General features: G+C 42.4%; 1 protein-coding gene across 1 annotated transcript; it reads right to left on the reverse strand.

Moving 5' to 3' along the window:
• Positions 1–10,659: 10,659 nt before the first annotated feature.
• LOC127161569 (phospholipase A2 inhibitor and Ly6/PLAUR domain-containing protein-like) lies at positions 10,660–15,738 on the reverse strand. The gene is made up of 5 exons (XM_051104315.1): positions 15,677–15,738; positions 15,475–15,594; positions 15,093–15,272; positions 10,997–11,053; positions 10,660–10,764 (listed from the first exon to the last, which is right to left on the reverse strand). The coding sequence occupies exons 1-5, from the start codon at positions 15,723–15,725 to the stop codon at positions 10,697–10,699; spliced, it is 474 nt and encodes a 157-aa protein (XP_050960272.1). The 5' UTR covers positions 15,726–15,738; the 3' UTR covers positions 10,660–10,696.
• Between the last annotated feature and the right edge of the window lie 728 nt (positions 15,739–16,466).

The following is a 16,466-nucleotide window of genomic DNA, read 5'->3' on the forward strand; positions in this document are numbered from 1 at the left end:
TATCTGGGTGGCTGGTCTCAGACAATCTTGGAGGTGAAGATGCTGCATGTAGAGGCCCTGGGCTGGTGTGGTTATGCATGGTCTGCGGTTGTGAGGCCAGTTGGATGTACTACCAAATTCTCAGAAACGCCTTTGGAGATGGCTTATTGTAGAGAAATGAACATTTGATTCACAGGCAACAGCTGTGGTGGACATTCCTGCAGTCAGCATGCCAATTGCACACTCCCTGAAAACTTCTGACATCTGTGGCATTGTGCTGTGTGACAATACTGATCTTGATATGCCACACCTGTAAGGTGGATGGATTATCTCGGCAAAGGAGAAGTGCTCACTAACACAGATTTAGACAGATTTGTGAACAATATTTGAGAGAAATAGGCCTTTTGTGTACATAGAAAAAGTCTTAGATCTTTGAGTCCAACTCATGGAAAATGGAGGCAAAAACAAAAGTGTTGCGTTTATAATTTTGGTCAGTGTATAATTTAATTAGGTGTACGTTTGCAAACGTCTCAGTACAAAAATCCAAACTGATGACACTTGATGTCATTCTTTCAAAACATGATCTCCTGCTTTCATTACAGTTAAATTACACACATTTTCAAATTACCACATATTTGTTTCAGAATATCATATTATTGTTATATTTGATGAGGTTTAATCCAGTGGTGTCAAATTCAGTTCCTGGAGGGCCGCAGCCCTGCACAGTTTAGATTCAACCCTAATTAAACACATCTGATCCAGCTAATCAAGTCATTCAGGCTTGTTTGACAACTACATGGTTTGTGTGTTAGAGCAGGGTTAGAACTAAACTCTGCAGGGCTGAGGGTTTGACAAACCCTGGTTTAATCATTGTAATCCATTTTAGAAATTGCAAGCAAGTGCTACAGAAACTAAATCTATAGAATTTATAGAAGTCTGTAGATGTACCAAACATTTCATTAATTAAGATCAGTTAGATTAAATAAGACAAATGTCTTGAATGAGAAGAGATACAAATGAAAAGTTTGAGCATTATGAATGGCAGTTGCTGTAAATGAAACGTTTATACTGTAGATGAATCACTTCTTTTGTGTAGTGAAAAAGGTAGTTTTGTGTTTTGTATTCACACATTTGAAAACATGCTAAAATGTTTAAAGAAAGTGAACTTTTGATGATCTGTTGTAAAATCAGTACTCAAAGTTACTTGTAAAAACAGCACCAAAGTAATTAAACTATCTGTAAATACAGTGCCTGAACTGATGCTATAGATTCAGATCCTGTAAACATATATAACATGAACTCAACAAAAAGAAAATAAAACATGTCAAAAATGAAAACATTTTGTGCATTTGTTCAGCTTTATTGTAGTGTGTTTAGTTTTTGTTCTGTGTATTACATTTGCATCTCAAACTGGTCATAACTGATCCTGTAAATACAGTGAATGGACTCAGATCACATCCACCAAAACTCAACAAGAGAATAATTAAGGTGTACACAATGATTTACTAGGGAATAAGAAGTATTGTTTGGTCAGTATAAAAACAAAAGAAGTCTATGGAAAGTGCCCACTTTTCAAAAAAAACAAACGTGTGTGTCAGTTATGATTGCTTCTATTGTCCTCAGTTGTAAGTCGCTTTGGATAAAAGCATCTGCTTAATGATAAAATGTAAATGTATAGCCCCCCTAAAAATGGCCTAGCGATGCCCATGCGCTGCTGAACACTGCTGAAGGATGCACAGATGCAGGTATTCACTCTCTCTTTCTCTCTCTCTCTCTTTCTCTCTCTCATAACTGCTTTAGCCTGCATTAATAACTGCATTATCTTGTATATCAGTGGCTCAAGCCTCTGTTATTAGTTTTAAAATGTTTAAAATGTTATTAGTGTTTAAAATTGGAATTTGCAATGTAAGGTTTGGGGTGAGGTATGTGAGAAATTAGCTCAACAAACAGGACGGAAACATGACAAATGTCTTGCAATTAAATCTACATGATGTCTTGAGATGTGGTTGTCACTCCAGGTCCTTAAAATTATTAGGGAAATGAAGCACTTCCGAAGTGGTAATGGCCATGACACCGGAGGCTATTAATACAAATAAAGAACTACATTCGATCTTAACTGATCTTAACTTCGATCTTAAGTAACGGTAACTTGTTTGAAAGAAGTAACTAATATTTTCTTGTCACTTAAAAAAATGTGTTACTTTTCTAGTTACTTGGAAAAAGTAATATTATTACGTAACGCACGTTACTTGTAATGTGTTACCCCCAACACTGGTAATAGCATTAAATAACAGCAATGTAAACTATACTTGGGGAGGTCCCCTATTTTTCAATAAAAATATAATACTTAAGACATAAAACTAGTGAAAATGACATGAAAAGATTTGATTGCTGTATTAAATTTATACCTGCTCCCGTTAAATCTGTTACGGGGTGAGTGAGACGAGAGGCGAGCGGATCCACTTGCGAGCTTCTTTTAATGGGATGAGACAGATACATGTCGTACAAGCAGGGTCAAACAGAAGCAAACAGGTATATCACAGGCAAGACGAAGAGAATAATCCAAGCAAATGAGCTAGAGTCCAATAGGCAGGCGGAGAACAGTAGAAAACGGGGGAGCCAGGCGAGGGAACTAAACACAGGGAACTAGGAACAAGGAAACTAGGGAATGCTAATAGAAACACAACAACAATACTCCGTGGCTTGCATGGGGAAAGTCCAGGGCTTTTATAGCGTGCCTGATTGGCTACAGGAAGCAACGCAATTGGCGTGATGGGTGATGGGAGTAGTAGTCCGGGGGGCAAAGCAACAGTCTGTGTGTAGTGACAGGGTGAGAGCGACATCTGGCTGTGAGCAGACCACAGGACACGGACCAGATTCGTGACAAATCATACTTTATTTTTACAGCGCTGCACATTATAAAAATCACACAGGACTCTGTTAAGTTTAGAATGCAGTGGCCAGTCAGAGGCATTCAGAACAATCATTGCTGAAACCTGAGTTTTGTTAGATTGAACTCACGAATTCGCTCATCATAAGCAACAAAGTGCAGATATACGAACTATGTAAGTAACAGATTAATTTACTATATAGTGCATGGACAGCTTCATTGATTATAAGAGGAGTTATGAGTGCTAGACTGACTGTGCTCATTTAGAGTGCGTGATTCAGTCTAATAACATGTATTTTCCCAAAATTCGGGATATGGGGGCAGAAAATGTATATTTATATCATTTCATATAGTTAATCAATATCACATGAAGAGTGGCATTTTTTATTGCAAAAAACCATAAATGTGATACTGAATTTATACAACAGTTCAATAAACTATAAGTTAATATTAAGTGACTTACGTTTTAGACACCATATTGCCTATTTTTGTTCTATTTCGCCAACAAAAATCATTCCACTGCACTAGAAATACTGGAAATACAGCCACAGCACTGGTTTGCCTCTCTAAACAACATGACGGGGTTTTGTTCCTGAATGAATCAACCGTTTGTTGATGATTTTTCACTTATTAACAGTGACTTACTGACACCTACTGGCGGTTGTAATTCCACATTTAAAGTACCTTTTCGTGTTTTAAAATAATTGTAAATATTGTAATTGAAGGTTAAATGCATTCATGTCCTGCATTAAACAGTGGGTAAATACATCTAAATGCCAGTTTAGATGCAGTGTTTGTGTTTCCTCTATATTGAAAAGAAGAATGTTGATAATGAATTTATTTGTCTGATAACAGCCTAAATGTCTTATTATTCTATGTGTCTTTATTGATTAAATATAAGAATTTGACACAAAAGATAATGCACACTTTCTGAAAAAAATGGCTTTATAAAGGTTAAAAAATGGCCACAAAAGGTAAAAATCACTTTAAACTTGTTTAAAAATGTTAATTTCCTTGGCTAGATATTTAATTCTGTGCTTGTTTGGTACACCTAATCCACTGTTCATCATAAAACAAAATTTTATCTTAGAAATTTTGGGTTTTCTCGATAACACGGATAAGACAACACAACACTGCCTGCCTGTAGCTTATAGTAACCCTTCAGACCTTGATTAGCTTGTCATAGCAATATTGGAATATAATTTCTTTCCCTATTCACTTGTTGTGTCTCCCAAAATGTGTAATAAACATGCTTTAATCCCGGTGTCCTCTACAGTGGACATGTAGGAAACCTGAGAAGGGAACGAGACACTGCGTCCTCTAGAGGTCACTACTGGGGAACGTCTCTTACGTGACCCATGTCTGAAGCTATATACAAAAACTACAAGGTACTGGCCAGCAACAGCCTATGACGTCACTATGACGTCACTGAGGGGAGTGCAAGCCAGACACAGAAGGCGAGCACTAAGTACCAGCTTCACCTATGTAGGGGGAGCTGCCCCAAAGGACGTCCAGGCGGCTGTCAGTGACTTAATCCCTTCGGCCATGGGCCTGAGCTGCATACCCAAGAACTTACCTGTAAGGACCAGGCTAATGATGCCTGGCTGTAGGGCAAAGCTCAGACTTGGAATCAGAAAGAGATTCCTTTAAGGGATATAGCCTATAGTCAAGGACAGTAGCCTAAACCTTGGCCTGTCATCAGGGGGTTTACCTATTGCTTGTATAACCCTGCTCGAAGAGAAAGCAGCATAGGTCATGAGAACCCCATTCAGAAGTATCGTTTTTAAGCGATACATAGGTCGAGTGTAGCCCAAGATTCCGGGGCTTTAAACAACTCAAAAAAGGGTATAAAGCTGAGCGCGTGATCCCCACCATACAGGATTTGAGAAAGAACACAGGAAGCTAGTGTGCGTTCTTACCACAATGTGGATTTTAGAATGTGTCCGGCGAGCCTGGACACTGAATACCATTCAAAAGGAGGCTCTGGGAAGCAGAGAGCATCTGTCAAGCTCATGCAATGTCAGGAGACATCGCTGGGGCCGGAAAAACTGCTGTGTACAGGGCCTAATGGATCAGAGAAAGCCCTAAAGGATCAGAGCAGCTTCCCCACACACAAGTGGCGAAAGGCAAAACACATCGGGCGGCAGCAAGCGGCCGATTCATCCGATGAGATAAAATCTCAATCTAGTAACCAAGGCAAGCATTTAGCAGCCACAGGGTAGACACCTCACCCACGAAGGGGAGGGCCCCTGTGCATTCTACTAGGAACGGTGCATTCAGACGACCCTAAAGAGGGAGGCACCACCATGCTCATCTCATAACAGGAGGGATATAAAGGCAGAAACGAGGTTTAGTAACCCATGCTGCCGAAATTGTAAATCAGACAGCCTTGGATACCCATATACAGCTTCCGTACACGCCAATGTGACAGAAGCAGAGACATGTTGGGCGGCAGCAAGTGGCCGACTCATCCAACATGGCAATCATGAGACGCACAGCAGTTATAGGGAAGGTACTTACCCTACCATAGAGGAAAGGACCTACCCGCTCTGCCCAAAGATGGCCTGCTTAAACTACCCTGCATAGCAGGGAAGCACAGCCTACTCATCTCATGTCAGAGAGACATACAAGGGTAGAGAAGAGGTCTAAGGACCATGATTGCTGATTCTATCAGGCTCCAGGAGGGAAAGACCTCAGATACCCAGATAGGGTGACCATCTTCCATACATGTGAAATGTGATGGGAGGAAAAACACATCGGGCCGCAGCAAGTGGCCGATTATCCGATGAGGTCATCATGGAGCATCAGCAGTCTCAGGGAAGATACCTGACCCCCCTCAGAGGGGGAGAATCTTCTCACTCTACCGAAGGATAGTGTGCTCTAGAACACCTCGTCCCTAAGAGGTGAGCACTACCTTATCCTGAGATAAGTATCCAGAAAAAGGGGGTATAGAACGAGATCCAGCATCGAGGGGGAGTCGAGTCATTCTTAGAAAAATGGGTTGAAATCACCCCATAACAGATAAAGTGCTCTAGAACCTTCAGCCCGTAGCTGAGGCGAGCACCAAGGCCAACCCTCCATGGAGGGGACCCTACTCAGGGCAACAGCCATGGCTAGGAGGGGACACTGTCACATTCTGCCAAGAGGGACTTTAGCCATACTCGCCCAAGTAGTTTGTGCTCTAAAACCTTCAGCCCGTGGCTGAGGCGAGCACCAAGGCTGGCCCTCCACGGAGGGGAGCCTACCCAAGGCAACAGAAATGGGCGGAAAGGGGGCACCGTCATATCCCGTCCAAGGAGGGGCTTTAGCTATATTCACCCAGGTAGTCCATGCTTTCTTTCTCAAAAAAGAGCATAGGCCCTGTTCTAGCCAACCCTCAGGTGCGCATGAACAAAATGGGCCTAGACAGGTTGCTGCTCCAGAGCCAGCACCAGGAAAAAGGGGTTTCCACAGAAACACCCTAGAGCATGAGGAATGGGTTAATAGCACAGCCACAGAAGCCCCTCAGGGCGAGGTATGAGAAGAATGTGGTGCATTCCGCCAAGGATGTCAGGGGCATCTCGTGAAGAAACCTCACCTAGAACAAGGACAGAACAAGTCCTGGAGAAATAAGGGTGAGCATAAGACATGTAAAACAAAAGGTTACCTGAATGGCGCTCGACCAGCCCTGGGGGTTGCAGTAATCAAGGACTAGCAAGGACCCAACATACAAGAACTACTCTGTAGTGTCCAGTGGTACCGCTATCAGAAACAGTAGCTAAAATCTCCATGCCTGATGTAGGATGGAGACATCAATAGCATCCAGGGGTCCTGATCACAGGAGAGAGTCCTGCTCTGAAACACAGGAAGAACACAACAGCCCAACCGTACATACTGCAACACAAGCCAAAAAAGGCTTAACACCAAATAAAAATATAATGAAGAGGATCGAGGATCGTACTCACCCATCATGGACACAGGGACTTAGATAGAGTCCGGACCATTAGTAAGGCTCCTCTATATAAAATAGAACAAAACTCAGCACATCATGTGGTTAGATACATAATAAAGGATCGTACCCACCCATCATGGTCCTCAATCATGGTGCATCGAAACGGTTTACACCATCAGTTAGGCTGTTCTAACATAATAGAACATAACCCTGCAGAAGACAGCACCATCTCAGCAGTGCTCCAGGAAGATGCTAATAAGAACCCCAAAGAAGGGTCTTAGAAAGCACATAGCTACACTCAGATAGCTATGCTTCCATAGATAGCCTCTAGAGTTAGTCCATCTTACCATAAACATGGTTGAACTATAACCACCCTCAGATGGCTATGTTCAGGAGGTGTCCATAAACCTGATTATGGCACAAAATTAACACCGCAACTGCAACGCAGCATATATTTAGCTCCCACAGGAGTTAAACACGCTGGATTCCCCCGGGAACCAGGCGAGAACAGAGCTGCCGTCACCGTCGAATGCGTTGTTAATGCTGTTTTTTTGGCGAACGCCCTCATGCAAATTCGGATATACAACTCGGGTAAACAGTTGAAGACTCACTCCCGTCCTTTTGCGAATGCATCGCGATGAGCACATCCAATTCCCATGAGAGCTGGACGCGCTGCTCTCAACCACACACAGCTTGCGAGCTCGTGAAAGCCGGTATGAGAGCATGCCTGTCTCTCGCAAGAAACAAGCATTGAATGCAACGATCGCGTTCTACTCCCTGGAGACTGATATTCGCTTACTCCTCACCATATATACACAGCTCGTGTAGTTCCATATAGAAAGCTGCAGGTATCAGAGCGTGTTTGTCTCTCGCAAGAGACAAACAAAGAGCGCAATAAACTCCCTCGAGAGCTGAAAATGCTTGCTCTTTACCACACAACGTCACGGATGAGCCGTCCTGGTGAGAGAAATGCACAAGACAAAAGGTCAAAATGAAGACGAAGAAGAGGACGTAGTGTTCGACCGGGGCCCTTTTGTGCTATGCGGTCGCGCTGGTATGACGCGCCAGCAGTGACGAGTCATGCCGGCAGTGACGTCATAGGCTGTCGCCGGCCAGTACCTTGTAGTTTTTGAATATAGCTTCAGACACGGGTCACGTAGGAGACGTTCCCAGACGTTTATTTACAGATCGTAGTCAGACAGGCAGGGTCAGTATCCAGACAAACAGAGTGACGAAGGCAAAACAATATTGTAATCCACAAAACAGGCAGAGTCCAGAAACCAGCGAGAGCAGTCCAAAAAGTAATAAATAAACAAATAAACAGAACAGAACCATCCTGCCAAACAAAAACTGTATGCTAACTGTCTATCATTTTGACGACAGTGGTCCTGACAGAACCACATTTTTTTATGTTGTTGTTGCCTGCCAAAAGTATTTTCAAATTCAGCAATAAAACTCTAATAAATCATGAATCGGTTAGTCTTGACTGGCAGCGGGATATTCGCCTCGTGCATGCTCCGCGTCCGCCAAAAGGATGAGACACTCGAGAATGACGTGGACAGGCATTAATAACTGTATGTTCAAGTGTTCAGGGCTTCAAGTGCAGGTCAGTTAGTTGGTTTGTCTGTTAGTTATACTTTATTGTTCAGCTTTGGCTGAAAATTTATACCAGAAAAATCTGGTACAGTAACAAAGAATTTGTACTTCGTTACTTCTAATCTCTGGTAGACGCTGCTGAACACTGCTGAAAGATGCACAGATGCAGGTATTCACTCTCTCTCGCTCTCTCTCTCTCATAACTGCTTTAGCCTGCATTAATAACGGCATTATCTTGTATATCAGTGGCTCAAGTTAGTTATAGTTTTAAAATGACTATTTGGAATTCGCAATGTAAGGTTTGGGGTGAGGTGCATGAGAAATTAGCTTAACAAACACGATGGAAACATGACAAATGTCTTAAAATAAATCATCTACATGATGTCTTGAGATGTGGTTGTCACTCCAGGCCCTTAAAATTATTAGACAAATGAAGCACTTCCGAAGTGGTAATGGCCATGACAGCGGAGCCTATTAATACAAATCAACAACTACATTTGATCTTTATTGACTGAACGCAAGGGCTTGCGAAAGAAAACACTAACGCTTTATTTAGCATTCAATTAACATTGATCTTCTTGTTTGTTTGTTTTTTACATTGTCCATTGTCTGAATACACATTTAAAAGTTGTCAGCTTGTGTCTGTGATACTCTTGGTGGTCCTGAACCATACCTGGAATTGAGGGGCATAGCACCAAATTCTGGGCCCTATGCACAAGCAGTGGCCATGGGCCCCCGTAAGCTCGAGGTTCACAACTACCTACAACTAACCTTACTACTATTCTAAGAACTCTTATATGTATAACAAAAAAGCCTTATTACACTTATTATAACTTCTGTTTTATTTGCAGAATGCTTAAAAGCTAACAGTAGATGCCACCAAAGGTAGCCTAACATTATAGGCCTGCATGAAAAATGAAACACTTTTACATTTGGCTGAAGAGAACAGCTTTTTATCAAGGAGTATATTACATTAAAGAAAAATGCCATTTCAGCGTTCCACATTAACAAAATGCTTAGTTTACAATGAAAGATAAAAAAACTTAACTCACTTGTCAGTTTGCATTAATAAAGGGCAAAAAAAACTTCCACAAAGTGCTAAACAATTATCATGCTATACTATTATAGTCCAATAACAAATATTCATTTAGTTTTCGAATTAGTATACTATTGAAATGGTGTAGGCTATGCAAACAAGGCATCATGTAATTTCTAATTTTGTGTAATGCCGTTGTGTTTTTAGCACTGATAATCGCGGTGGTATTGAAGTGTTTTGTAACCACAGCAGGAGTTCATTTGTAGACAATTTGCTCTCACATTTTGGGCTCATCTTTTTTGGGAAAGAAGTCTGTTAGCAGTTGCTTTCCCTCATTTTTTTTAATCCCTTTCTTGCCTCTCTTTTCTTTTCTGAGAACCGGATTTAGCTTTCTTAGACATCATCTTCCACAGCACAGTTATGCACTGCCGTCTGCCGCTTCAGCAGAATGAACGCTACTTCAAATGCACCTAGTCAAAAAGCCCGGTGAAGGTGGACTAAACCATTTCGTGCAAGGGAGAGGATGCCTGTCCTCAGACACTATATGTACTTGGACACCATTTAATACATCAATCAACTGATGCATTTACCCAAAATATTAGCATTTATATTAGTTAACAACATTTATTGTGATCTTAAAATTATATTTAAAGGAAAATAAAATTTCACTCCTCAGGGGCCCTCCCCCCCACTTGGGGCCCTGGTAATTTAGTCCCACTTTTCACCCAACTACGACACCCCTGCTGGAATTGAATCAGTAAAGAATCCTGCTGAAGACACAATCAGATTGTTACTTTTTGTTTTTGTTACATGAAGTGCTGGTATTTTTTGAGAAAAATTAATGTACTTTAAAGAATTTGCCATTCACATACCTGACGATGTCACACACACATCTTTTTAAAACATATTCTAGTCTGTTTGCACTTTGACTTTAAATACAAACTTTTTTGCTTTTACTTTTGTAGCTGCTTCGATAGTCAGCTCCCGTAACTCATAATAAACTATGCTCTGTCCAGAGATTATGCTGATCGACAGAACAAGTTTATATTCACTCCAAAAAAGATGATGACAACTGTGCACTACATGCTTATCTTGTAAGTTGTCTTGTTGTGGTTTATTGTTTCTAAGCATTTCAATACTTTGATTGGTTAACCTTGCTAATTGAACAACCAAAAACACATTTTCATGACTGACAAGCTTTATTTATTTACGGAAGAATAGAAACGTGTGAGATTCAGTTTTTGCTGCAGCTGTAGAATCTGATTCACTGAAACAGGAAGTAGAAGAGCAGAGAAGGCAACAGCAGGAGGAAGCTTCCCTTATACACACCATCTGATCAACAGAATAAGGAAATTGCTGTTAATTAATGCTATTACTTATAGTATTTAAATTTGTATTGACTCTAAATCAATTAGTTCTGTACAAAAAGGAGAGCACTTGACTTCTCACTAATGAAATGTAATATTTTGCTTTTTATGAACAGTCTTTATATTATTGTAGTAGTCATTGAGGGGGGGAAAACATGCAAATGTAAATTAGCACATGATCATATAAAGCACAATACCTGCTGTCCCTCCAGTCGGGAGCCGTTGGATTCCATCTTCATGTGGTTCAGTGGAATCTGCAAATAAGCAGAGAGACAAAACTGTCCTGTTCAGGGCTTTAAGTGCAGGTCAGTTAGTTAGTTAGTTATACTTTATTGTTCAGGTTTGGCTGAAAATGTACTGCAAAATTACCAAAAGTACATACTACCAGGGGTGCCTGAAGCAACCATTGGGGAGCGGAGCACATTAAGAAACTTAAGAAATACATTTTTTTTTAGGGAACACGGGTTTAGAGGGTTTTCCTGTGGAACAATACTGAGACAGGATGCCACAACTGGAGAGTGAAGGAGGTCCACTACCGGAGCACAGTCATGGGCTACTCCGTCCTAGTCCGGGCTGTGGGGCACGGAGGACCCAGTGTTCAAAAAAAAGAAACAACTGGGAAGAAGGCGCACGGATCCATAAGGAATGGCGCAGCAAGCCAACACAGAGCCTACCTCCCTGCGTTGGTGTTATGTTAACACACCGGAGGAAACAGGCTCTATGCGAAGATTGTAGAATCTCGCAAAGGTGTTAGGTATCACCCAGCTTGCAGCCTTTCAGCTCTACTGAACCGAGTGGCTCGAACGGGGCTCTCCGTAGGCCTAGAAGGACTACGGAGAGATCCCAAGAGGGAAAGAGACGTGGTCTAGGAGAGTTCAACCTTCTAGCACCTCTCAGGAACCTAGTGACCAAGTGGTGCTTGACTGCCTGGGGGTGGAGTCACCATTCTCCAGGATGGGTGAGCTGTCATGAGAGCGCATTGGCTGCACGATTGAGCTCTCCTGGAATGTGAACAGCGCGCAGCGATTTGACTCCAGAGGAGGAGATGGTGGGGGAGTTGCGACATGCGACAGGAGCGTAGACCCCCCTGGTGGTTTATGTACGCTATGGTCACTGTGTTGTCCGTGTGGACTAGCATGTGTTTGTTTTGCAGCATCAGCAGAAACCACAGAAGGGTGAGAAACACTGCCAGCAACTCAAGGCAATTAACATGCCAACGCAGTCGAGGTCCTGTCCAGGAGCTCGAGACTGCTTGCCCGTTGCAAACAGCATTCCATCATGGAGGCATCTGTGTTGACCACTATATCACTCGATATCTGTCCTAAGGGCACTCCTGCCCATAGGAACGCAGGGTCTGACCACGGCCTGAAGAGAAGGCAGCATTCCGGGGTAACGCCGACCCGGAAGGTATCGCAGTGCCATGCCCTTCTCGGGATCCGGTCGTGTAGCCAACACTGAAGCGGTCTTACATGGAGCAGGCCAAGTGGCGTTATAGCGGCTGCAACTGCCATATGCCCCAGGAGCCTCTGGAAGTATTTGAGAGGGAACGCCATCTTGTGTCTGAAATTTCAGACAGCTAAGCATTGACTGCATGTGCTTGTTTGTGAGACGTGCTGTCATGTGGACCGAATCCAACTCCATACTGAGAAATGAGATGCTCTGCACAGGGGAGAGCTTGCTCTTCTCCCAGTTGACCAGAAAGCCCCAAGTGGCTGAGGTGCCAGAGCACCAGGTCCCTGTGCTGACACAACAGATCTCGAGAGTGAGCTATTATCAGCCAGTTGTCAAGATAGTTGAGGATGCGGATGCCCTGACTCCAAAGTGGAGACAGGGCACCCTCCGCGAGTCTGGTAAATACTCTGGGGGACAGGGACAGGCCAAAGTGGAGGACTTTGTACTGATATGCCCGACCCTCGAAGGCAAACTAAAGAAACGGTCTGTGTCAAGCCAAGATCGAGACATGAAAGTACGTGTCCTTCAGGTCGATGGCTGCAAATCAGTCCCGGTGACGCACACATGAAAGAATGCGTTTTGGGGTGAGCATCTTAACCGGTAGCCTGTGAAGGGACCGATTCAGTGCTCGAAGATCCAAGATCTATCGTAACCCACCGCTCTTTTTGGGTACGATAAAGTATGGGCTGTAGAACAGGCTTGATTGCATCCTTTACCAGGAGGACCGCAATCTACGCATATAAGGCATCTGTGTCCAACTGGACAGATGTGAAATGAATTCCTCTGAACTTGGGCGGAGGCCTCGCAAATTGAATTACGTAGCCGAGTCGTACCGTCCAGATCAGCCAGCGAAACCTACTGCACAGCATATTGCACAGCACCCCTGACCCTCTGCACGACGGTCGGATGCTGTTTCCTCCATCCAGGGCATGCGGTCGCACACCATCTGTGCTCCCTCATGCTCTGAAACAACGAGCTCGTTCAGACGATCTCCCCTTTCGGGCGGATCCTCTGCTCAGCTCTCATGGCACGAACTCCCTGGGCAAAAGTGGTCTCCGGGGCTTCTCACCTCCAGCCACACTCTGTTTTCCCAGCGACGGTACCCCCACCCTTGGTACATTGAATGTAAACCCTCTGAGACCCCTAGCGGAGAATTTTTTGGATTGGCTGAATCTCCCCAATCCTTCCAAGACACAGGCTATTCCTGCGGTTTGCCTTCGAAGGACTGGCGTATCAGTACAAGGTTCTCCCCTTCTGCCTCTCCTTGTCGCCCCGCATCTTTACGAAGGTAGCAGAGGCTGCCCTTTCCCCCCTCAGGGAAATGGGCATATGCATTCTCAATTATCTCGACGACTGGCTAATCCTAGCTCACTCGTGGGATATGGTTTGCGTACACAGGGACATAGTTCTCAACCATCTGGCTCAGTTGGGACTTCGAGTCAACTGGGATAAGAGCAAACTCTCCCCGGCACAGAGGATCTCTTTTCTCGGTGTAGAGCTGGACTCATTCAGTATGTCTGCGCGCCTCTCCCCAGAGCGTGCACAGTCAGTTCTGAGGTGTGTGGCAACACTCAGATGCGGGTCAGCGGTCCCCCTAAAACAGGTTCAGAGGCTCATAGGGCACATGGCATCCTCAGCCGTGGTCACGCCGCTGAGTTTGATGCACATGAGACGGCTGCAGCACTGGCTTTATACCCGAATCCCCAGGAGGGCGTGGCGCCAGGGCACGTTTCGTGTGAACATCACACCATCGTGTCGACACTCAGCCCTTGGACGGACATTGTATTCCTACAGTCAGGAGTTCCTTTGGAACAAGTGTCCAGATGCATCGTTGTCACCACGGATGCTTCCAAGACAGGCTGGGGTGCCACCTGCAATGGGCAGGCACCTTCCAGTGTCTGGACAGGCCCCCGACTGCACTGGCATACCAATTGTCTGGAGTTGCTGGCAGTGCTTCTAGCTTTGAGGAGGTTCCGACCTATGATTCTGGGCAAGCACATGTTGGTCAGGTCAGACAACACGGTGACAGTAGCCTCATTAACAGACATCTGTAGAGCTGCAGGTTGGGCTACACCTAACACATTTGCCAGATTTTACAATTTGCGCATGGAACCAGTATCAGCTAGAGTCTTGAATACCAAGAGCGACCCTCAGTGTCGTACACTACTCAACACAACGTCTCCGTTCCCTCCATCAGGGAACGAGGGTTACCATACGTAACCGAGACGTTATACAAATGGTAATTAATCTGCCAAAAAACCATAACCATAAGCCTAATTAAACCATGGTTATTTTTCCTTAAGTCAAAACATGACCCATGATAATGCAAAAATATGTTCAGTATTAAGATTGTTCTATTCAAGGTGTAGCTTTCATTGTACTCATTTTGACAAGACAGAACAATAACACATGTCCTAATATGATAATTCATATATATTTTTTAATAAATGTATACTATGTGCAAACAAATTACAATGAGGTAGTTGTTTCGCAACTCGCAAGGTGGAGATGTGTTGATGAAAACGTTACATGTACAAGAAAACTGGTTAAAAAAGTAAACATACACATGAGAGACAGAGAAACGGGAAGAAGATTCCCTTATACACACCATCTGATCAACAGAATAAGGAAATTGCTGTTAATTAATGCTATTACTAATAGTATTTAAATCTGTATTGACTCTAAATCAGTCAGTTCTGTACAAAAAGGAGAACACTTGACTTTTCACTGTTGTAATTTAATATTTAGCTTTTTATGAACAGTCTTTATATTACTGTAGTAGTCATTGAGGAAGGAAACATGCAAATGTAAATTAGCACATGATCATATAAAGCACAATACCTGCTCTCCCTCCAGTCGGGAATTGTTTGGGGGGTGCATTGCAGAGGTCAGTGTCACAGCAGTGAGTGGTATCTTCTGACCATCCATAAAAGTAGTCCACGACATCCAGGAAAGGTTTTAGGATGTCTGATGCACATGAACTTGCACACTGTTTAGTTGTGACAGTAAACGAATTGCGACCTGCAAATAAGAAAAACAAAACAAAACAAAACAAACAAACAAACAAAAACTACGTAAATCTGCATATACAGTTACAGGAGAACAATTCAATATTCCTCTTGCAACAGATAATTGCAGTTGTAATGAGATGAACATACTTGTACTGCATATTATCATTTCTAGTAAACTATGTCTGTAGATTTCCACATCATACAGAACTTACCAATGTATTGTTCTCCCATTGTGGTTTTACATTTGGAAAGTCCATATCCACACGTCTCCACTTTGGCATCACAGGAACCCGTCAGATCACCCTTGCATGTGTAACACTTGAGAGAGTGTCCTTAAACACACAGACAGACATTTAGTGACCTCTCTATATATACCAGATAATACATCATTCAATACTTGCTGTTTTTTTGTACCTCCAGAGAGAAAAATGAGAAGAAGAACAACCGAGATGCGCAGATCCATCGTGTGTCAGGAACAGGAACAGAATGAAAAAAAACTATGCTTTCGTTTCTTTTTATGTCTGTTCAGAAAGGGGCAGGTTAACTGAAGAAACTTTGTGAGGTCCTACAACATTTTCTGTTACAAACTGAAAGAAATTTAAAGTTTTAGCAAATCTGGTCTCATTTGAGCAAAATGGATTTGTGAAAAAATTCCACCATTCTGTTAATACACACAATTTAATACATCAATTTATGTTACAGTGACTTAAAAGACAATTTACAGATTGACACTGCTCACACATTATGATTGATAGTGCTTTATTTCAAATAATACAGTGACATTAGAGCAGCAAAACACTTGGGATTTGAGAACCTTTTTACCAGTGTGATCTTTATTTCCTTATTTCAGGAAAGCAGTTATTATAAAACTGACAGTTATTCATTGTGAGGTTTATAGTTTACAGATGAAACTCGTCTATTTAATGCAAGTAATGTGTTTTCTAATAATGTGTTGATAAAATACACTTTGTAAAAGGTTATTATTAAATTAAACGGTTAAACTAAATGTTAATTTATAATAATTACTGCTGTCAAATGATTAATCTCGATTAAAAGTTTTTGTTTACATAACATATGTATATTTATTATGTATATATAAATACACCCACATACGTATATATTTTGAAAATATTTACAATTATTTGCATGTGTATTTATATTTATGTAATTGATAATATATTTTTAATATATAAACATATTTTTC

Source organism: Labeo rohita, unplaced genomic scaffold (assembly GCF_022985175.1).
Source record: "Labeo rohita strain BAU-BD-2019 unplaced genomic scaffold, IGBB_LRoh.1.0 scaffold_670, whole genome shotgun sequence".
NCBI lineage: Eukaryota > Metazoa > Chordata > Actinopteri > Cypriniformes > Cyprinidae > Labeo > Labeo rohita.